At 43.1% G+C, this 23,579-nt stretch overlaps 1 protein-coding gene across 2 annotated transcripts; it reads right to left on the bottom strand.

Moving 5' to 3' along the window:
* Positions 1-1,051: 1,051 nt before the first annotated feature.
* On the bottom strand, positions 1,052-22,677 carry OGFRL1 (opioid growth factor receptor like 1). Of its 2 annotated transcripts, none has more exons than XM_024996877.2 (7): positions 22,293-22,677; positions 17,047-17,133; positions 16,814-16,895; positions 13,886-13,964; positions 13,724-13,790; positions 13,471-13,616; positions 1,052-8,062 (listed from the first exon to the last, which is right to left on the bottom strand). In XM_024996877.2, exons 1-7 carry the CDS (start codon positions 22,539-22,541, stop codon positions 7,399-7,401), a joined length of 1,374 nt encoding a protein of 457 aa, XP_024852645.1. In that variant the 5' UTR covers positions 22,542-22,677; the 3' UTR covers positions 1,052-7,398. The 2 variants fall into 2 exon arrangements, with proteins under 2 accessions (XP_024852645.1, XP_024852646.1); XM_024996878.2 differs by having other exon boundaries at positions 16,814-16,892.
* Positions 22,678-23,579: the final 902 nt, after the last annotated feature.

Below are 23,579 nucleotides of genomic sequence, written 5' to 3'. Positions count from 1 at the left end.
ATCTCTTCTGTGAACTCTCTCCCAGACTAGATTTTGCATCTTGAGGAAATGAAGACTCCATCCTGACGCTTTCACTCTACTGAGACTCTCTATCCTCATAAGACTGCCTGCCCTCTGACTTTGACCTTTGGGGAAAAGCAAACCTCTCTATTTTCTGTCACCAGAACATGTCCCTTCCTCCCTTAGGATGATAATTGCTTGTGCGCCTTGCTCTCTCCCTAAACAATTCATCCCAAGGTCAGGCAGTTACAATCCTGCTCATTCACCATCGCAGCTGTGATCTGTTCCTTTCCTCTCGCTGCGTTTCTCATTTATGCACAATATGATTTCATTACAATTTCATTCTTGAAAGTGTTAGTCACTCAGTCGTGTCTGGCTCTGAGACCCCGTAGACTGTAGCTCAGCAGTCTCCTCTGTCCATGGAGTCCTCCAGGCAAGAATACTGGAGTGGGTTGCAGTTCCCTTCTCCAGGGGACCTTCTCGACTCGGGGATTGAACCTGGGTCGCCTGCATTGCAGGCAGATTCTTTACGGTCTGAGCCACCCTGGAAGCCCTAATTTCAATCTTAACCACAGTTTATTCTTTGTTCTGTCATCCACTCTTCACCTGCCTCTGCAGATCTGCACAGCCACACTGCAAGGTAATGCTTTTCCTCACCTTCAATCCCACTGTCCTGTGGCATCTTAAGCAGCCTCCTCACTTGCACCTCACAGCTGCATTTTTCTTAATCAAAAAAAAAAAAGTTGTTAAAAGAGTAGCCTTACTAAAGTGAAAAACATCTGTTCCATCCGTTATTCATGTTGCACTCATTTATATTAAAAATACTTTTAAATCTTTGCATTAGAGAAAAGTGAAAGAGAGCCATAAACAGCCAGCTCACATATAACACATGTGAGCTGCCCTCCAATCATCCCTGACAAAAATAACTGCCTGTGTAAATAAGATTTCACCCTGCAAAACACAACATTTATTTTAGAGGATAAAAAGGGAATAATGTTGATCTCATACAATAACCATAAGAAAGTCTAATCATAGAAAAACAGCAAAGTCATTTGTTCCAGCTCTTTAAAAATAGTTTAATCATGCAAAATCAACATAATGTACTCTAACGTAAGGCCAAAATGTTAACCAAGATGAAGTGGCTTTTAGTCATTTTACAGGACATATATTTGGCACTAGTTATTAAAAATAATTGAAGGGACTCTAAACATATAGTTTCAGAAACGATCTTTTTAAACACAGCAGTAAACAAGAGAAACTATTGCTCTTTATACATTTTTGGCATAACACTGCCATACAGTTACAGGATTATAAAATAAGTGTTTCATAGTACCAGACATATCCAGAAACTGGTTACAGCTCCTACCACATACACATGGTATTGGTGCGCACAGACACGCGCAGCATTCTGTAATTCATCCTGCAGACGATGGCGCATGGCGGAAGGCCCGCCGCTGCGGAAGAGACAGCGCTCACACCGGAAGGAAAGCACCCATCTTTCTGAGAATCATACCCATCCTCCTGAATACTCAAAATACAAAGGGCACTGAAGTTTCCCAATTGAAATGGTGACTGGACCCCGTTGGCCATCTGTCTTATCAGTTTGCACAAAGGAAGAGTGGACAGCTCACTGAGGAGACAAGCAAACCAACTTTGTACAAAGAGGAAAACAAAAGGCTTGTAAAAGGACCTAACGCTTGGTCCAGTTTGTTGCTCTTCGTTGTGATGGTTCAGGAGACACGGTTACTTTGCCATATGCAACCTATCACTGCCTCTCCTCCTTGGGTCTACAGCCAGCCCCTCCACTTAACCCAGTTAAAAGCACCGGCAGAGGAATTAGACCTGGTTCCGGATCACGTGATTATTTCTCTCCGTCGTGCAAGGTCTCAGTCTACCGTGGAGTAAGCAGAATTCAGGCTTCAAAGGAGAGCAGGAATGGGACTGTTTCCAAATAGGTACTGATTCCCTTGGCACGTGTAACTCAGGGCACGTCCCCGCTGGAAAGCTCTGCAGACCCTGCCTCATCTCGTCCTCACTGCAGCCACTCTGGCACTGCACAGACCTACAATCGGTTACATCTTCGTTTCAGCAGGGAGTCTCTGTCTTCTAATTTTGTGTTTCAATCGTGTTTTCCTCTCCTCCACATGACACTGAACCCAGCAGAACTGACAAAAGTGTTCATCTGAGCAGTGAGTGCAGAACTTGGATGTTTCTTAGGACCAGAGCTTATTACACAACTAATCTCTCTAGTTAATGTTAACTGTTCCACAACTCCATTATAATTTAAAAATGAAAATAGGATAAACTTTATAACTTCCATATATTTTACATATTAAAATATATAAGGTTTCTGATTTTTTTTATATATACATAAAGGTCTTTCAGCATAACAAGACAGCACTGGTGCCTTTTCCCTTTCATTTCATCTTTACATTGAACCGTTTTATGAAGACTTTTATACAGAGGCCTGTGAAAGAACAACCCAAGCAATATTTGATTGGAGATCAGAAGTTTTGAACTGGTGGGGGAAGGGGCAGGCAGAACTGGTATTTCAATGTTTCCTGAGATACATTTAGCAGTAATCTACACAGCAGATGTCGAATTGCTCACAATTTTCTAAGCAACTACAAAATGGTGGCAAATGAACTACACCAGGTATTTTTATGAAAACTGACACCCACTGAAACAGTGTATGGAGTTATGGAGTCCCAGGTGGCCCCCAGGCCTCAGAAGTCAGTAATCGCAGAGCGAGACCCTGGTCACTCAGAGGAGGTTCTGGGGACCCTTCCTCCACTGGAGGGCCTGCACCCAGGGTCGGCTCCCCTTCACCCAGATGGTTCTCAGCCAACTCCCCTTCTCTGAACTCAACCTCCAGGCAGAGTTTGGACCATAAAACAAAGCAGTTAACTGTATCCTCCACACAGACATGTTAATTCAAGGAAACAAAAATATTAAGAAGCCATTTCCCACAAATAACTAAAACAGTAAACTTCTCAACAAAAGAAGAAAAAAAGCAGATGACAAAAAAATATTTTCTCCAACCTAAGGTAAAAAGCAAGAACAGTACTGTTTAAATGTTTCTAATAAAACTACAGCATAAAAGTCCAAATTAATTTCAGATTCCCCCAAACATCTATTGGAATTAAAGTTCTAAATCATTTCTCTAATTCCATTTTCTACATCCATCTGCATCTAAAAACAAAAGACAGATAAATATTACTTGTAGAAACTGAGACATGTTTACAGTGAAAATTACAGCATGTAGCAAAATTAAGGAGAAGCATAAATAATGTAACCATGTAGCTAATCTTTCTTACTGTAAAGGCCTTTTGTCAAATATAACACATGTTTGAACACGGTGGCTAAGTATACTCACTTTTGAACTGATGTTACTGATACAAATGGAAATGTCCCCAAAATGCAAAAGCACCAACCAAAGTAAATTTCACTAAAATAACTGATCTTCGTGGTTTGGAATGTTTCTTATGGCAAGATTTTATAATGGAGTAAAAATTTAAACTTCTGAATGAAAGCCTGATCACATTAGTTAAGGCACATCTGGACACCCCCAGGCATTCATTTATTTATAACTATATTATCATCAACTTCAGTAATTAGGAATTTCTAAAATACAGTCTGTCCCCCAGCACACTCTGCTGGGTGGGCTGGAACACGGGAGGAGGCAGGGCGTACTCACTGTTACCCTAGAGATACCCACACAGATCTGCTCGTGGAACAAACAGAATTCAGAGGTGAAAGACATCAATACATGTGCACCCCTAACTTTCTATATTCTACTAACCCGTGCCATCTTTCTCTACAACTACACCTACATTTGAAATGATTTCCAGTGTGTCTAACTCCAGCTTACCTTACATTTAACAGAAATACCCCAGGAGAAAACAGAATGGATATTTTTAAAGTGGGAAACAAAATAGAAATCTTCAAAATTATTCCTATAACAAAGAATCCCCGCTCACCCCAAATAAACTTGAGAGCCCACAGATGCAATCAGAACCAAACAAGATCAAGACTGTCCTTTCCTCAGGTTAGAAAATAAAGCTTTTATAAGAGTCTCAATTATAGAAAGACAAAATAAAAGGGTTGATTTAGTTGCTCAGTAGATTAAAAATCAACCATAACTATACTATAAACTAGGGAAATTTAACTTTAAACAATTAACCAAATAGTCTCTCTCCATCGGGTCAATCAATTTTTGACCACTTTGATACGGATGTTTACTTACTAAAATGATTTTTTAAAGAGTGACTCAGATGTAACACTGTAATGTTTTCCTTTTTCACCAGATCATTCCTTCTGTCAGATTAAAGTATAAAAACTAGAAACAAAGTAGATAATTATATAAACATAACATTTATGTTTTTAAGACTTGGCAAAAAAAAAAATCTTGGAACTTCTCTGCTAACTCCTGAGTTATAAGTTCTGTTTTCTCCTTGAAGCTGAAAAAAGCTTTTTATCACAATTAAAATTCAAAATAAAGCTGTATCATATAATTTTGAACTGAGAACTGGACCTGACTCAGAGAAAGCAGACATATTTTCGTTATCATTATTCTTTTCCGTTTCTTGTAAGATTGAGCATGAGAATGTATAATGGTATAATATTCTTAATGTTATAAACTTTTTCTCTACTTACAGAAATATATCTTATCATTATATATCACTTTATAGTATTTCAAAATATTTTCACGTATATTATCTCCTTTGAGATATGAATGCACAAAATATTAGAAATAGACTAGACTAACCAAGCAGTATAACATCTATTTGCCATGAAACGCAAATTAGTATTTTATCAATAGCCAATACTGAGTATCCTCACAGTCCATGGTACAATGATAAAGTCTATAGAATTGCAAAAATTCGATAGTTTCTAGCTATTTGGCCATGCTCCACCGCATTTTTATAATAGCTTCTCAGTAAGTTTCTGCAAGCACATAGTAGGTTTTTAAAATACAACACATCAGAGTCAAACCCAGAGGGCTGTTTCATGTCTAGCACACACATAAAGACACACCTATAGATCTTATTTTAAAACTACTGAATGTACAAAATATTCTTAATAGAAAAAAAATTTAGGTGTTTGTAATTTTTATCTGCAAAATGAATGGCACTCTCTTACTTCTTTCCACTGAACAATTCTCTCATAAGTTATTTATAGATTAAATGTAGAACTGATACTGTTACATGTGAATATACCTTTCAAAACCAGCATGATAGAAAAAGGCCCCTATTTTAAATGAAAGCCAGGCAGTTTTTCCCTTGAGACTAAATATTCTCAAATTAAATGGTACAATCTAATCAAATCCCTAATTAGGAATATTCTAAAAGTTAAATTATTGAATGAAACATTTTTACTTTTAAGGGCTCTGATATACTACTAGCTTCTAAGTAATTCAGATTATACCCATTTTAGTATCAGTCTGCTGCTTATTAATATTTTAATATCTGGTCACAAAATTTTAACATTATGTACTTAGAAAGTGGTGTGAACACTTTATCATGTATGCAAAATTGGTAAGATATTTCCAATGTATTATATTTCTACAATTCAGCCCAATGTGACAACCTACTCTCATGCCCTAACCCTGCAAAATTGCTTATTGAGTTTGATGAGGCCATTAAAGAAAGAATGGGGCCATGAAAGAAATCTTTTTTTACATTAAAGTAAAAAAAGAAACTGAAATCCAAAAGCAGAATTGTTTCCCAAATCCTAATGCTCACTTCAAAAAAACAGAAGAAACATAAAACTGCTGTATTATGAGAAATTATAACGAGAAAATATTCTATATTTATTGGAATACATATATAACACACGTTATTAACATTCTGACTAAGTAAGTCAGATTTGAGAAACAGTGATGTTTTATGTAAATTTCAAGGCAATAAAATCCTTCTAAAAGCATACTGTTGGTGTGTTTAGTTTCTAGAAATCCTTTGCTAAAAATCCTCAGATCAATAAAAGTAACAGAAGATGATATGATGTGATTAAAAAACAGGACATAGTAAAAACAGTAAAAATTCTTTGGGGGTTAAAGTGAGTAGATCTTCCCTTAAAAGCCTAAGAAACACACAAAGGCAATTTCTTTCTAAATGAAATTAAGTTTTTAAAAAAGGTCTATTAATTACTTTCATTATATTTGTAGGAATGCTGAAGTTCTCACCACAGTGTTTAATTGTTTTCTAATGTGTAATAATAATCAGTAACAATATTATAGGAAATAAAGCTATTTGCTCTTACCCAATTTTGACACATTCTGTGCTTACTAAAACTGAATACATGGGATATCAAATCTACTCTCAATTTCAAGGTCTGACAACTGAGATGCAGCAAATTGTATTTTTTTAAAGATACCCTGTGGGCTAAGCAGTATGAACTTCATAGTCCACGTAACACTGAGATATTCATGGTTTCACGGACTACTGCCTTGTTGCCAGTACAAAATGCATGCATTTTAAAAATGAATAATTTCTCCTCTTATTTTTTAATTCTTTAGTCATTTGCATTCAGACACAAGCACCGAATTTATACAGAACAGCCATAAAAGGCAAGATTTTTTTCTTGTACTTTTGCATCAAAATTTGTTTTTAAGCACGTTAATACAGAAAAACATGTTTATTGTTTTAAACAAAGCAAATTCTTGAAATCGTACAGTTGACATTCTCTTCTGTCCCGTGCAAATGTCACTGTAGGAGACCATCTGAATGTCTAGATGACAACACTAGAAACGCAGGTACCGGCCAACACAGGTGGCTGATGAGAATGAGGCCAAGGGTGGAGAGAGAGGACCGGGAAAGAGACTGACAAGCAGGGGAGGGTGATTCCAAGTCCCCAAGAACATCCATCCTCCTTACCAGAACCTGCAAGTAAACACGCTGAGGTGCTGTTAAAAAAAAAAAAAAAAATCCAAATTCCTTTCTGAATACCTCAAAGAAGACCACATTTTTTTCTTGCACCTTAAACATAGGAACCTTTAAATCTGGCAAAGGTGTGGCCACATAATGAAATTATCCTCTCAATTTCCTCCAGGTATAGTACAGTCCACTCCAAGAACTGATTCCTATCTCAGCTATATCAAACACTCCATGATTACTTCCAGATACACTGAAAATAATTTAAAAGGAATTGTGTACAGGATGCAAAAATTCACATCCCCAGAGTTTTACAGGATACACTTACTCACTGGGTCTCGTCTTCAGACTTCTTTTTAAATATTAAATTCACAGCCACCCAGACTAAAAACCAGGTGACAACTAAATGCTGACCACAGAAAAATCACCAACCGCCGGCTGCGCTGAGAAACGCGGCCTCTACTGCTCAGGACACGTCACAGCCTCCCCTCCCGGGGATACACAGGCGTGGGGGCCTTCTGATAATTCACGGCAACGCGGCGTCATCATGGGAACCCGCATCGCCTGGACTTCCACCGTCTTGGTTCCGGGTGTCACTCGCCTCATCCTTCTCCGAGGGAGATGCACTCTCCTTTTGCTCCTCGGGATGAGTAACTGTCTTTGCTGCCCGAGGACTGGAATTGTTTGCAACCTCATCCTGCCCTGGGTCTCCGGGCTGGGCGGCCTCGCTGCCTGGCTCCTCACTGGGCTTGTCCATCTCTTCTGACTCCTTAGAGGCCACTTTTTTGTCTTCAGCTGCTTTACTGATCCCATGCGCGGCTGAAGAGGCGTTTTTGGAGTCTTTGGGTTTTTTGTGCATAGACATCTGACCGTGCTGCCCCGCGGTGGGCGGCCCGGGGGGCTTCTGGGCTTTGCTGCCCTCGGGCTGTGCCTTCCTCGGGGGTCCCCAGATAAAATTCTCTGAGGGCGTGTAATGTTTCTGGGCAAACCGTAGGAGCTTTCTCCTCTCCCTTCTGTCTCTGATTGTGTACACGAAATACTCCAGCGCGCTCTGTTTAATATTGGGAATAGTATTTTCCACCAGAGCCTCATGAAGGATAAATTTTACAAGAGGAGATTTAAAACTTTCATATCCAAGCTCGCCGAGGCTTTTCAGAATACGAGTGATCCTCAAATAGTTGTGCTGAGACCTGGAAGCAGGTTGAATAAAATGAAGGAAGAAAATTAGGTGGGGTAAGAAGCCTGGGAATGAAAACTACTGGGAAAGTACTTTTGATGGAAGTGTAAACCATGAAAATATGCCTTGTAATGACTTTGCTAAAAGGAGCATTAGACTCCATGAAGAAGCGTAAAACAGAAGGTATTAAACCTCTGTGCCTCAGTGTAATGCCAATCTACATAAAACTCAAGTATATAAAATAAATTCTCCCTGGCTTGTTAGTTCTTCACATTTGAAAAACATTTAGATTCAATATGTATCCCCACGGATGTTGAATTATTATTTATAAGATACAGTGAGGATGAATATCGACTACACAAAGGTATCATTCCTGTAACAGGTAACCAGTGCTGGGCATTAGCTACCAGCCGAATGTACAATTTCCAGGGTCAGCTGGTCAGCAGAATCCACCATAAGAACCAACTCAGAAGGGAAGCAGAAAAAGCCATTCTACCTGGCTAGAACAATTCCGACAAAGGATGCAAAACTGACTTATTTAGCACAGCAGGGAGCGTGGGCTTTGGAGTCAGAACTGAACTCACATCCTGACTCAGCACCTGCAGCTGCATGAAATGATGGCACCTCGAAGGCTCAGCATCCCAGTCTGCAGATGGGGAAAAGGGCCCACACCTCCCCGAGTTTGTAAGAGTCAAACAAGCTGACCCATAAGCTGAAAATGTGAAACTTAAATATTAGACACTATTTAACCATATAAATGTTGGTACTGGTACACTAAGGACCACCATGCTTGTACCTATCATAACATAATCACCCCAACTCTTTTCCATCTGTGACCTCTCTTGCCTCATCTTTCCCTATCACAGAATTGACAATTTTGCCTTTAATGCCATTGATTCCAAAGATGCTTCTTTCCCCAGATTGCACTAGTATCATCTTTGTCTGAAAACTAAGGCCATTATCAGATGAAAGCCTTCCAAACCTATTCTGTCACAATTCATAATCTCACCTCCCTGACCTCACTCAGCCCAAGAGTTGCTTTATTACAAACACCTGGCTGTGTCCAAAAGGAATCATTAATACATGATTAATTTTCATGTATTAATCACATGTGTCATCAATAGCCCAGGTGAGTTATTCACCCAATGCTGCTGCTGCTGCTGCTGCTAAGTCGCTTCAGTCGTGTCCGACTCTGTGCAACCCCATAGACGGCAGCCCACCAGGCTCCCCCGTCCCTGGGATTCTCAAGGCAAGAACACTGGAGTGGGTGGACATTTCCTTCTCCAATGCATGAAAGTAAAAAGTGAAAGTGAAGTTGCTCAGTCGTGTCCGACTCTTAGCGACCCCATGGACTACAGCCTACCAGGCTCCTCCTTCCATGGGATTTTCTAGGCAAAAGTACTGGAGTGGGGTGCCATTGCCTTCTCCAATTCACCCAATACTCCAATTCACAACCACTACTTATTCCTAACCTCCCTAAACCTCTTTACACCTCAGGCATTGAACTTTCTACAACCGTCACATATACTTGCCTTGGCATCCACAAATGCTTGGTATTCACTTAGGAATAACTAGCAACTTATTTGGGAAAAGTGGAGGATGCTGAATATTTGAGGAGTGGAAGGACCTGGTTCCAGGACCTTATAGTTTGAGACTTAGTTTGGACCAAACTAAACAAACCCTGAATGATTCAGGCTCACCAAACATTGGAAAAGACAAGTACAACAGTTTTCAATGTTTCCATCTTTCTGGGTGTTTACCAAAGTAGTGTTCTCTTAATAGTCAATAGTGTTCTCTTAATAGTCTTTGAAGGCCAAAGGATAAAACATAGCACAGATAATGCTTCAGTTTTATGAATCAAGTACCAGTCTTTTGAGACAATACCAATTCGAGTGAAGTTAAGACAAGGTGCCATTATCAGCAGGACCAACCTAGTAGTTAGGTTAGGGTAGCATCTACATGGTCTGGCATTTCTGGTGGCTCAGACAGTAAAGAATCTGCCTACAATGAGGGAGATCCAGGTTCGATCCCTGGGTCTGGAAGATCCCCTGTAGAAGGACATGACTGCACATTCCAGTATTCTTGCCTGAAGAATTCCATGGACAGAAGAGCCTGGCAGGCTACAGTCCATGGGGTTGCAAAGAGTCAGACACAACTAAGCGACTAGCAGTTTCACTTTCGCTACATAGTCTAATAACTTGGTAGTGAAATCCCAACGTCTGCTTCCTAAGTCTATGAGAAAGAGAGGCATGGTAAAATGGAATAATATTTTCCTTTAAAAAATCAAAGAGGAGTTATATGACACAACAAAAAATTTGCAAGTAGCTCAATTTCACATATCCAATCCAAGATGAATGACCAAGATAAAATTTTCTCTATCAACACATTCTCCAATTTAAAAGTTTACATAAGAGTGGAAAAGAACAAACACTTGGGTTAAAGTGAATAAAGATCAGGACTATGGAACAGAATTACACAAGAAAGAAACTGGGTGTTTCAGTATGATTTGAAACAAATGTCACCAAGAAATACAAAACGCCCCCACTCTCCTAATGTTGTGAGTAGACTCGGGTGGCTTAGCAGATCAAAGACAGAAGCTGGGCTTGCAGACAGAGGTGAGGCCAGTGGGAAAGGCTGAGATATGTTCCCTCTTTGAGTCATGGTCCTTGTTCACTATACTTTATTTCACTTCACTTTCTTTTAATATTTTTCTCTGCTGGACTACTATGCTGCTGCTGCTGCTAAGTCACTTCAGTCATGTCCGACTCTGTGTGACCCCATAGATGGCAGCCCACCAGGCTCCCCCGTCCCTGGGATTCTCCAGGCAAGAACACTGGAGTGGGCCGCCATTTCCTTCTCCAATGCATGAAAGTGAAAAGTGAAAGTGAAGTCGCTCGGTCGTGTCCGACCCTCAGCGACCCCATGGACTGCAGCCTACCAGGCTCCTCTGTCCATGGGATTTTCCAGACAAGAGTACTGGACTACTATAAACACACTGAATTCCCTGCTTACTCTAAAAGACTCAAGATACTATGCAGATTAAAACACACAAAAAAGCTGTACCCATGGAAAGGAAAACTGGTGGTGGAAGGAAGGAAAGATGACAGGGCGGGAAGGGTCAGGTAACAGTCAGGCTCCCCTCCGAGTCCCAAGCCAGAAAGTCATTTAACGAAAGCCTTCTGCTTCCAACCACCAATTAAGAGTGGGGGAGATGATTAAACCCCAAGGAGGATTTAGGTTTTTGTTCACCACTTATTCATTCAACAAATATTTACTAAACAAGAGTGCTATTCCAACTAAGAAAAAAAAAAAAAAAACAAGTTGGAAATGGAAGTTCTCTCAAATGACATTCGTGAGCACACAGAAGATGAGACATCATCAGATCCTCTTCTGAGGTTGACTCTTGGTATCCTTCATGTCAACAGACTACCTGCACACAGCTGTCTTTGAGGGTAATCCACAGTGCTTAGAAACTGTGCACAGAGAGCTCGGGGAGAGCTCTCTGCATCGCTTCAGTATAAGTGCTCTGTCGTCACTTAGTCGCTAAATCGTGCCAGACTCTTTGCGACTCCATGGACTGTAGCCCACCAGGCTCCTGCATCCATGGAATTCTCCAGGCAAGAATACTGGAGTGGGTTGCCATGTCCTTCTCCAAAGTGCTCTCTATAAATCAAATTTAACTTGAGTTATGAGTTAACAGGTCTTCTAGTCAAGATCATAAAGTTTTATGCCCACATCTTGAGTGTTTTACTACAAGTCACCATTTTAATAATGTTGATTATAAATAATAAATAGAAGGCTCAAACAGTAATGCTTCTACTCACTTTACCAAAGCAAGATCAAAGTTATAGAAAAATACCCACAAAAAATTAGTTTATCAATGTACAAAAATGCTGTTTGGTGCAAAGACATATTTCTTAGGTTAGTTTTAATTTTTTTTCTCTTGGTATTTGCCCCATTCAGCTAATTATAATGTGCTAAAAATGTTTTAAAGTTGTTGGTTTTATAGTCCAGTGCTCATAAGTCACCCTATAATTAAGAAGAAAAAAGAAAAGGCCAGTTTGCATGCAAAGAAAATATTTTTTTAAATTGGGATATAAGTATTAATGAAAGTTATAAATATCTAAGCAAAAGAACACAGAAAATCAGTTCCAGATAAACTGCTAAAATTTTCTTCACAGGTGTTTCGATTTACTAACAAAAACTGGGCTTCTGATTTTGACCTATAAGGTGATTATTCTAATTTTCTCTCTTTCTAAAACATATGAGTACCTCTCAGTCTTATAAAGTGGTTTTTACAGTAAGTCCCCTACATACAAATGAGTTCGCTCCAAGAGCATGTTCTAGGTCCATTTTGCTCAGAAGTCCAACAAAGTTAGCCTAGATATCCAACTAACTTAATTGGAAATTTAGTACTGAACTGTAATAGGTTTATAATACTTTTCACACAAGTAATACATAAAAATACACAAAAAAATAAAGAAAACATTTTTAATTACAGTACAGTACCTTGAAAAATACCACCTACACCACTGTCGCTTTTATGCTTGCTTCCAGATATCCTGGGCTGGAAATAAAGATACTGCCCTGCTGTACTCTACACAGTACTGTTCAGTAAAGTACACAAAAGCACCGCCAATTGTAGAGAATGCACACAGGCAACAACGTACACCAGACCCGTGAGCTAACTTACAACATGGGACACGTGAACACACGTTTGCACCTTTGAAAGTTCACAGCTTGAAGGTTCATAAGTAGGGGACTTACAGTATATGTCATAGGCTTAATTATGGATTTGATCTAAGAAGGCACAGTGCCTGAGGAGCAGCCCGAGCTACCAGAAGCATACAACCCAGGAGAGGGGTCTAGAAAAGCCTATACAAACAACCACCACAAATGCTGAGAAACACGATATAAACAGGGAGTGAGGCTACACTTGACTGTGGGCAGTAGAGTGGCTGCACGAATAAACAGTTCCGAAACCAACGTGAACGTGAAGTTGCTCAGTCGTGTCCAACTCTTTGTGACCCCATGGACTGTAGCCTACCAGGCTCCTCTGTCCATGGGATTTTCCAGGCAATAGTACTGGAGTGGATTGCCATTTCCTTCTCCAAGGGATCTTCCCAACCCAGGGATCAAACTCCGGTCTCCCACATCGTAGACAGACGCTTTACCATCGAGCCACTAGGGATGTCAAGCAGCCATATTTCTACCTGGAATATCATTCCTTTTTTTTTTTTTGCTATTGTTATTGTTATTTAGTTTTGCTTTAGAATATAGAATGGGGAATAAAGTGCATTTCAGATGAGCTTTTGAATTCAAATCCATGGATCCACCTGCTTGTGGCTCTATGTGCCATAGAGAATTCCAACCCAGAGAAAACCCCGTGCCTTGGGGACTCACTGCAGGGGCTCTACTTACTCATTCAGATGCTGAAACCTTTCCTGCCAGTTAACAGCCCGGGCAACGTTTCCAGTTTTATCTATCAGCTTTATTCCAAAAAACTCTAACATCATTTTATAAGCCAGGAGGAATCTTCTTATTGCTTCCTTTGTTTTCTTGAATTCCTAATGAAAAAAAGAAAAATTCAGCGGAATGACTCAGAGTTACCAGGGCCATCAAACGGCAACATTAATTTGGCTAACTCGCATGAAATGAAATCAGCTTGCCTCACCTCAATTTCATAGGTAGTTAGTTCTTTAGCATAGAAGTTCAAGCCTTGTTCTCTCAGAGGGAAAAGCCTATGTTTTAGAGAAATAACATTTGTATATTAGTGATCTCTGGGAAGCACACGTGATTAAACAGGTCACGGTTCGAGAGAGAGCAGGCGACTGACCATTGGATGTAGGTGTGATTGTGTTCCAGCTTCTCGTAGTCCCCTTTCCACTTATTGAGAACTTCTTCAATGTAAACACCTGAAGAGGAAAGATTCAGAACATGAACCAGGTGTTAGAACATTGTTGAAGGCATTTTGAGACTGAATCACTTACGCTTTGTGTTAAAACTTTTTAAAACGTAAAAACAGCACACAAGAGCAATGCAATGCCTTTATAAGATGAAAACCCTATGCCACAGACTCAGTGGTGAAATAAGCCTGATTGAAAAGAAAAATCATGGCACCTCAAATCGCAGAAAACTCTATTGGACAGTTACTCCAAAGTAGAAGCTGGCAAACTGTGGCCTGCCATCTGTTTTATAAATAAAGCTTTTTTGGAACACAGCCATGCATATCCATTCATGTATTATGTATTTAAACCGTGGAGCTGAGTAGTTGCAACAGATATGGTATGGCCCACAGAGCTGAGGATATTTACTCAATGGCCCTGTACCAAGAAAGTTGGCCAGCCCCTGAGTTCTTGAAAGCCACTGAGTTCTTTAAATACTAGAGCAAATAAAAATGAAATGTATCCCAGGCAAAAAGGAAGGAAGGGGACAAAGGTGGGAGGGAGAGAATGCAGAGAGAAGTCGGAAAAGGGGAAGGAAAGGGAGGAAAGGAAAAGTAAAGGCAAAGGTGTTGAGTGCTTCCTAGCGGCAGGACCAGCCTGCAGTGCAGCCAGCCCGCTGAATCTGCCCAGCACCGTCTCAACCCAGCATTTCTGGAGCATTGCTCCTCCTGCTTGACTACTGAGAAAACAGTGAGATCTGCTCAGTCGCACACCAGCAAAACCAGGAGCGGAAGACAGGTCTTTATGGTCCTGAAACGTAAACCCTCTTCTTCACCATGTCCTGTCCTTCTCCTAGAAGAACTTATTCGGGCAAAATTCTGCTTCCCAAATCTGTCTAGGTCCTCACAATTAACTGTAGCCACTTAGTCAATTTTACAGACCAAGACACGACAACATAATACCATTCTAAACATAGCTCATCTCACTACTGTATCCTCCAGAGGTCACCGGTTTGTATCAGAGAATCTCACGCTCAAGGTTTTCGGTAAAACGTTGCTATTTAATCCTCAGCCTATTGAAAACATTTACCCCTATAATTTCCTATTTGTTTCCCCTTCCATCTACCCTTCCTCCTACTTAATAAGTAAAATATTGGGCTGGCCAAAAAGTTTGGTCAGTTAGTGAATATGGTTTTCAATAAAGTTCTTCATGAAAATTAAAAATAGTCCTTTTATTTGTACTTAAAACCTAACAAACTTTTAGTCAACCCAATACACGTCATTGAAGTGTGGTGTGTGTGTGTGTTCACACATACTGGGGAGGAAAGTGTGAACTGATGTAATTTATATAATAAACTAGAATAATATTTTATGTGATCATACCTAAAACGTCTGACCCCCACTAGTCTTATAAGATTTTCAAATAAATATTTGTGGTAAAGATTACCCAAAAAAAGTAATTGCTTTAAGTTATTTCTCTAAATTACTACCTCAAAAATAAATTCACTGTTAGAAATACAAAAAAAAAAAAATTAAGTTAAACATTGTCATTGTCTCTAATCCTCAATGTGTTCAGTATTTGAAGGCATTCCTTTGGGTAAATTTTATCAAAGTCACATCAGAGTCAAATTAACAATCTACCACTGCATTTCTTCAAAAGTTTTTCTTACCCCAGGTCCTAAAAAACCAATTAATTAATCTTATTTCAATTAGTATATAAAGCAATTTCCACCATTAGTAAATGAAACAGAGCATTTTCACCTAGAGGGTTCCTTCCAAATCAGAGCAGACTTCTGGAACACCAGAAAATAACTAAAGTCAAGTGGATGGGGCCATGTCAGCAATACACCCTCCTTCCCAACTGGTTTGTCTGCCAGTGCACAATGTAGGGAAGTCCTTAGGCATTTCTTCAGGCAGTTAGTTCATCAAGAACTAACTTGGTTCTGCTTTGCAACCCATGACCCTCATTCCCTGATTCACCCTGCTGTGAATTTGGCTCAGTTTTCACTGAGAGCAAAGAGCCGCAGCCAGGGCCATCTGGTCACCTCACAGAGACAAGGGCTCTATGGAGAGCAGCCATTTTTCTGGCTTGACCTAGATAAAGTGAGACTGCCCACCACGAAGCACAGTCTGGTGCTGGGGGCAGTCAAGCATAGGTACCGTGGGGACTGCACCCTCTCACTGTAGGTTTAGAAAAGACCCTGGGAAGGCACCTGCAGAGCTGTGGAGGGCAGGCTTATCTGACAGAGCTGTGTGGAGACCTGCAGTGTGCGTAGCTCCCTCCCTAGGATACTGAGACGCTGAAGTGAGGCTCCTCTAGCTTCCTGACCTTGAATCTGAAAACCAACAGGAAAGATGATCCCAACAGAAACATCACGTTCAATCATGCTCTACAGACTTTTGGGTTATGGCACAGTGAAAGGAACACTAAATTCTGGAACTGAGACCCAAGTCTATGACGGAGTGAACCAACCAACCAGTCATTCCAGCTTCAAGATCCAGTGACTTCATCTTTAAATTGAGGAAACTGAATTTGTCCTCTGCTAATGTTTCTTAATAATATGATACCCTAGCGTTCTAGAAATCTCCTTTTTTCCTCTCACAAAAATGGCCCCCACTACCTTCCAGACAGGAGTCCTCACTGTAAAGAGGTGGTGGGAAGGAATTGATAATCCTCAGGTTACTCCTCCAGAATCTGCCGAGTGGATGCTCACAGCTCAAGGGTCTAGACTCTGGGGACACAACAGACTGCAGGGCAGAGCCAAGCCAGACAACGAAACAACACGCTGAGAATGGACCGAGCTGGGAATAAACAAAGAACAGCTACTGCTACTACTACTATTTAAAGTTTGCTTTTTACCAAAGTAGCGGATTACTCACCATCGGGCTTAAATGGAATTTTATTCTTATAAAAACGAAGATTGCTCAAGTCATTTTGATATCGGATATCTTTGAAGTTCTGCTAAAGGAAAAAATAAATCAATCTCCAGCACATGGACATATAAGGAAGGCACAAGGACCTTCCTTGTACATTTGCTCATTGGCACCATAAAATAACAGAAACAGAAGGGAAATATTTTACAGTTTAGAAAAAAATCATTCTATAGTCTTACTGGGTACTGGTGTCGGTATTTGTACAAATCCCTCGCAGCATAAAAACTTCTCTTTGGCTTGGCAGGTGCTTCAGTGGAATCAGTCCCCTAAAATAAACGGGGAAATTCCATTTACATTTTGAAGCAAGACATTTTCGCCGAGGAATTTTCAGAACAAACTTGAAATAACAAGCACACAAAAAGAAAGGCTGAACAGTGTCCAGCTATCCATTGAGTGAAGATATTTTAAATGTCCTTTTAATAATGCTTACTAGCAACATTTGTTGGCTCTCTCGTTTCCTGACTTGAAGCCAGTAACATTTGTTCTGAGGTGTTTTACTAAATAAAAAACTTTATTATTTACCAAAAGCCTATAGAGGCCAAATATTATGGATCAGTATCTATTAGAAAAAGAACTTACAATGAATTAAAGACCAGAGGTTAGACAAGTGATTTTACGACAAAACTTATTACAACAATACTTATTTTTAAATATTTTACATAACATGAAAAGTGTTAAGATAATAAGTCAATCCTACAAAGAAGATTGTCATCAATCTTGCAATGTTTAGCTGTACTTGGAAGTCAAGTAATATTTGTGAAGGGAAAGGGGACTTTTAAAACAAACTAAATAGCTTTCTAAACTCCATCCTTTACAGTATACAACAGGCACACAAAGGCATGAATAACCTTTGTGTTAATTCAGTGATAATACAACGTGATATAAGGTGTGTGTGTGTGTGTTAGTCACTCAGTCATGTCCGACTCTTTGCTATCCATCAGACTGTAGCCTGTTCGACTCCTCTGTCCATGGAATTTTCCAGGCAAGAATACTGGGGTGGGTAGCCATTCTCTTTTCGAAGGTAGCAGATTTCAAACATACACACACAAAGTAGTGTAACTCTCAGTTGGAATGAACTTCACATTGTAGTAACCTGTATGTGGTAGTTTACTTACACTTTTAAAATTCTAAACAAAATTCCCAGCCCCACGGCAATTTTTAAAGGATAAGATAGAAGTCAGTATAATCAGTTCTCATGCTCTTAACTCCATGTGCTATCATAGTGTACAAGAACGTGCTTTGGGTCCAGAGTCACGCAGAAGGGCAAAGAGACTGCTGGGGAAGATGAAACAGATGACAAAGCTGAAGTCTGAATATTCATTAAGAGGTTCACCCACCTTTCCTCATCGGCCCCCGCCCCTGTTGGTGCTGACAGACCGGCATCCACCAAGCAGTTTCTGAAGCGGCATGATTCTATTACTACAAGTACAGAGTGACTTACTTTAACTCCAAACTAGCTGATGTTTAACAATAGCTGCTCCTTACATAAGCAAGGAAAAGCTTATATTCTGGTCCTCACCACACATTTCAAAATAGCTCTGCCTAGCAGGTTTCTGGATCTCTTTAGCCTATGCTACAACCCCATGACTCATCATCCCAGAAGCATAAGGAAAGCACTTTTCCACTTACCAGGCACATATATTATTTCATTTGATTCTTATAACCCACCTGGAAGGCCATCAGGAGTGCTTCCATCTTAGAAACAAGGGAACCCAGGCTTGGAATAAAGTTCAATAACTATCGCCCAGAGCCCAGCAATAGAGCCAGACGGAAAACTCCAGGCTGGAGGCTCCAAGTCTGACTAATTGGGTCTGAATCAATTTCAGCTCCACCCAATGCGAAGGACTGTCATAGAAACCATGGTAGAATATCAACAGTTCAAAACCAGGAGTCAGGACACTCGGGCTGAGTCTTTAACTCAGCTGCTGACGTGTGAGGATGTTAACTGCATCTTCATTTGATCATCAGCGAAATGAGAATGACTCACGCCCTACCTATATTTCCCAGGGTTATGCTGAGAACGCCTGCCTCCTCCAGGCTCTAAATGCACCGGCCTGCCAGCATCATCCATGCTCCCTCCCCTTCCTGTTCCTCCAGGCTCTCCTCCCCACTCCCTTTCACCTGCTCAGCCACAGATTTTGTTCCTTAATATTTTATCACTAATTCCCGTGTCCCCAAAATTTCCCTGTTTTCTGGGTCATTGCCTTCAGCAAACATGCTGTAGCATCTCTAATCTTAAACATGTATCAACTAGGACTGACCCAAACTCCCCTCAAGACAGATCCATAGCTTTGCTCTGGTTTATAGCAAAACATCCCCAGAGAGTTGCCCATAGTCCCTGCCTGTCTCCCCTTCTCTCACAACCCTCCCCAATCAGGCTATTATCCTCTGCACGCCATCAAAATGGCTTTTATGAACATCACCGAACACATTCCCATCTCACTGAGCAGCTTTCCCAGTGCTCCACCCAGGTGACTTCCCAGCAGCACTGGGCCAACTGATATCTCTCCTTCTGAAACACTGTCACACGCCACACCTGCCCCGGTTTGCTTCTGCTCCATCTCACTGGTCGCCCCTGGGCAGCCTCATCTTTGACTTCTCTCCCTCACATGGTCTCCATGGAGCAGTGCCCAGGGCCCGTTCACATTTCTCATGCTCCTTGATGACCCCAGACCTTCCCATGAATTTAAATACCTCCATTCTTAAATGCTGACGATTCCAGTCCTGGACTGAGGCTTCACTCATAATGAACTACTCATCAACTCCCCTTGGATATTTTATAGGATACTAAACTCAAGGGGATTCTTGATTTAACCTCTGATGCTGCTTGCTACCTTAGACTTCCCCATCTTGGTTAATGGCACCGTCATTTGTCAAATACTCACTTGTACTAGGAATACAGCAACAGAGCTGGTGAAAAGTAGTTTTTCTACTTTTTAGCAGTCTAAAAAGTAGACTGGGTTAGACTTTAAAGGTAGCTCCATTAGTTCTTGCAAATGACCATGGGGAGTAGGGAGCAGGTAAGGTGGACATTCAAAAGCAGCATTAAAGAGTAGACATTACATGGTGATCCAGACAAGAAAAATCAATCATTAAAGGGGAAAAGAAAACATTGAAGCCATCTACCATTTACTGGGGTTGTGATTAACTGATTGAAACATGAATTATAAAACTGTTTCATATAGATGGACCAGGTTAGCTGGACAGAATCTGAGCAGATGTTTTTTTGTTTTGTTTTGTTTTTTTGACATCCCAAACTTCTTCATTGAGATACAGATCAGATCAGATCAGATCAGTCTCTCAGTCGTATCCGACTCTTTTCCACCCCATGAATCACAGCACGCCAGGCCTCCCTGTCCATCACCAACTCCCGGAGTTCACTCAGACTCAGGTCCATTGAGTCAGTGATGCCATCCTGCCATCTCATCCTCTGGCGTCCCCTTCTCCTCCTGCCCCCAATCCCTCCCAGCATCACAGTCTTTTCCAATGAGTCAACTCTTCGCATGAGGTGGCCAAAGTACTGGAGTTTCAGCTTTAGCATCATTCCTTCCAAAGAAATCCCAGGGCTCATCTCCTTCAGAATGGACTGGTTGGATCTCCTTGCAGTCCAAGGGACTCTCAAGAGTCTTCTCCAACACCACACTTCAAAAGCATCAATTCTTCGGCACTCAGCCTTCTTCACAGTCCAACTCTCACATCCATACATGACCACAGGAAAAACCATAGCCTTGACTAGACGGACCTTTGTTGGCAAAGTAATGTCTCTGCTTTTGAATATGCTATCTAGGTTGGTCATAACTTTCCTTCCAAGGAGTAAGGGTCTTTTAATTCCATGGCTGCAGTCACCATCTGCAGTGATTTTGGAGCCCAGAAAAATAAAGTCTGACACTGTTTCCACTGTTTCCCCATCTATTTCCCATGAAGTGATGGGACCGGATGCCATGATCTTCGTTTTCTGAATGTTGAGCTTTAAGCCAACCTTTTCACTCTCCACTTTCACTTTCATCAAGAGGCTTTTCAAGTGGAAGGGAAAAACAATGAATTCAAAAGGCAAGACAACCAGCTTTTGCTGCTGCTGCTAAGTCGCTTCAGTCGTGTCCGACTCTGTGCGACCCCATAGATGGAAGCCCACCAGGCTCCTCTGTCTCTGGGATTCTTCAGGCAAGAACACTGGAGTGGGTTGCCATTTCCTTCTCCAATGCGTGAAAGTGAAAAGTGAAAGTGAAGTCGCTCAGTCATGTCCGACTCTTCGCAACCCCATGGACTGCAGCCTACCAGGCTCCTCCGCCCATGGGATTTTCCAGGCAAGAGTATTGGAGTGGGTTGCCATTGCCTTCTCCAGACAACCAGCAACAGGGCCAAATTGTCAGTCAGGTCTCCGGTTCTGCAGCAGGTGACAGGCAGACTTGGGTCTGCACCTCTCTTTCCCTGGATGATCCTGGGCAAACTTCTCTTTCTAGGCCTCAGTTTTCTCCAAAACGGGAGTTCAAAAGAGCAACTGCCACCACACTCCACTCCAAAAATTGCAGCTGGAAAGAACATGTGTATAGCACAGAGCCTGTACAGTTTGCTGCTGACCCAAACAGATGACTGTTAAGATGGATGAGGCAGCCTACTTGTAAAATATACCTGCTGATTCCTCTGCTAGAGCCGAGACACCTTGGTCTCCACTTCCCACCCTCTTCCCCTCAAGGCCGAGGAGGAGGGCCTGACCCAATACCCCGGCCTGTTAGAGCTGAGCCAGGCGCCCTTCAGAGGCTTGGCCATGCAAGTCCTCCCTTCTAAAGTTTCCTGATTTCCTGATTTTTCAGTCCATCAGAGGTTAGAAGGGTTACTAACCTCTCCTCCGAACTGAAGGAGGCAGATGACTTCAGCATATCTGGATCAACAAGTCTTCTGGATGAAAAAAAAAAAGATGTTTGGAGCATGCCCTGAACTCCTGGGTTAGAAGGCCTGACTTGGAACTCTGGCATTTTCACGTCGGATGGGGACCTTCCAGAGATTCCTAAAGGCTGGAGACCCCGCTGCAGGGAGAGGGTTCGCTGCCCCCACCTCATTCTAGGTGATTTTTTTTTTTTTTTTTAACCAATAACACGCACTAGACAGGTTTTCACCATCCTCTATTCTCAGGCAGGTTACCCCCACCCCGCCTTCCATCACCCGGCTGCGCTGCGGAGGCTGAGAAGACACTCCGCCAAGTTGGGTTCTGCTCGGGGTGGCGGGGGGACCCTCCGGCCGGTGCCCGCGCTCAGGCCCCAGGCCGTCCGCGGGCGGCCCGGGGCGACCCCAGCGCGCAGGGCCTGGGTCCCGGGGCGGCCGCAGGAGGACGAGCCGCCGCGCCCGCGCGCGCCCGGGCCCTGCGCGCTGGGGTCGACCGCGGCCGCCCCCCGCCCCACCCCGGCCCGAAGCCCCGGCGGCCGCCTACCTGCTCTGCGCCTGCCGCCTCGGGGTCCGGCTCCGGCGCGGGGCCGGCGCGGAGCCGGCCGCCGGCTCGCTCCGGGGGCTCCGCGGGCTCCGCGGGCTCTGGGGGCTGCGCGGGCTCCCGCCCCGGGCCCTCGCCGCCGCCCGGCCCCGGCTCCTCGAGCTCGGGCTCCGAGTCTGTCTGCCAGGTGGAGTCGCAGTCCTCCACGGTGGTGGGCTCGCGCACGCTGACCCCGCCGAGCAGGTTGCCCATCGGAGAGGCGGGCGCGGGGCGCGGCGGGGCTGCGGGGCGCCGGCTCCGGGCTCCGGCTGGCGGCGGCGCTAGGGCCCGGGCAGGGCCGCGGCCGGGGCGCTGGGCGGCACCTCGGCGCCCGGCCCGCTCTGCCTGCGCGCGGCGAGCGGCGGGCGCAGGGCGGGGAGGAGCCCGCGGCCCCGGGGCCGCCGCCCGCGCCCGAGCCCGCCCATCGCTCCCGCCTCCCGGCCCGGCGCGCGCCGCTCCCGCCGCGCTGCCCCTCGGAAAGCCCTCTGCCCTCGGCTTCCGACCCTCCCTGGGCTTGGACCGGGGTCAGAGGAGGTGTCGCCGTCTGCGGGCGATTCCCGTCCGCACTCCGCCTCCTCTCCCGGCCGGTCCTGGGAGAGGACCTCCGAAATCCTCCGAAAGATGGATTGGCCGCGGCAAGAATTCGCAGCTGCTGGGGACCGGGCAGCAAACCCGAGCTACGGGGACTGCGTCTGGGCTGACACTCGCAGCGCCTCGGACATGGAAAGTCAAAGCTGTAGCCACCTCATCCAGGCAGCAAAAACAGCGAGAACCACCAGACGCTCACACGCATCCGTGCATGGTTTCGCTAATACCCACTCTGCATCGGTGCTCGAAATAGAATAAAAACTCAGGAACCTTGACCCCTTGTCTGTTTGAAATGGGAGGGACAGCCAGGGAAAGGGTGTCATAGAAGTAATTAAAGCGGGCTTCCCTGGTGGCTCAGCTGGTAGAGAATCCGCCCGCAATGCGGGAGACCTGGGTTCGATCCCTGGCTTGGGAAGATCCCCTTGGTTCGATCCCTCGGTTGAGAGAAGGGAAAGGCCAGAAATATTCTGGCCTGGAGAATCCCATGAATAGTCCATGGGGTCTCAAAGAGTCGGACACGACTGAGCCGCTTTCACTTTCACTTTCAAAGGTAAAACAGCACAATCTGATAGAACGAGTGGCTCCTGTTAACTTTGTATCATGACCTTCTGACTAGAGGCGACCACGCCTGCACACCCACCCTGTCTGCTGACCGTGGACTGA

The sequence above is a fragment of the Bos taurus genome, chromosome 9 (genome assembly GCF_002263795.3).
Source record: "Bos taurus isolate L1 Dominette 01449 registration number 42190680 breed Hereford chromosome 9, ARS-UCD2.0, whole genome shotgun sequence".
NCBI classification, from domain to species: domain Eukaryota; kingdom Metazoa; phylum Chordata; class Mammalia; order Artiodactyla; family Bovidae; genus Bos; species Bos taurus.
This window is presented reverse-complemented; position numbering and strand designations above follow the sequence as displayed.

Excerpts from the sequence above, each read along its gene's own strand:
- OGFRL1 (XM_024996877.2), bottom strand. The coding sequence starts at position 22,541 with ATGGGCAACCTGCTCGGCGGGGTCAGCGTGCGCGAGCCCACCACCGTG. Across the intron at positions 13,965-16,813 it reads AATTCCATTTAAGCCCGATG|GTGTTTACATTGAAGAAGTT; the intron begins GTGAGTAATCCG and ends TTTCCTCTTCAG. Across the intron at positions 13,791-13,885 it reads AATCACACCTACATCCAATG|GCTTTTCCCTCTGAGAGAAC; the intron begins GTCAGTCGCCTG and ends TCTAAAACATAG.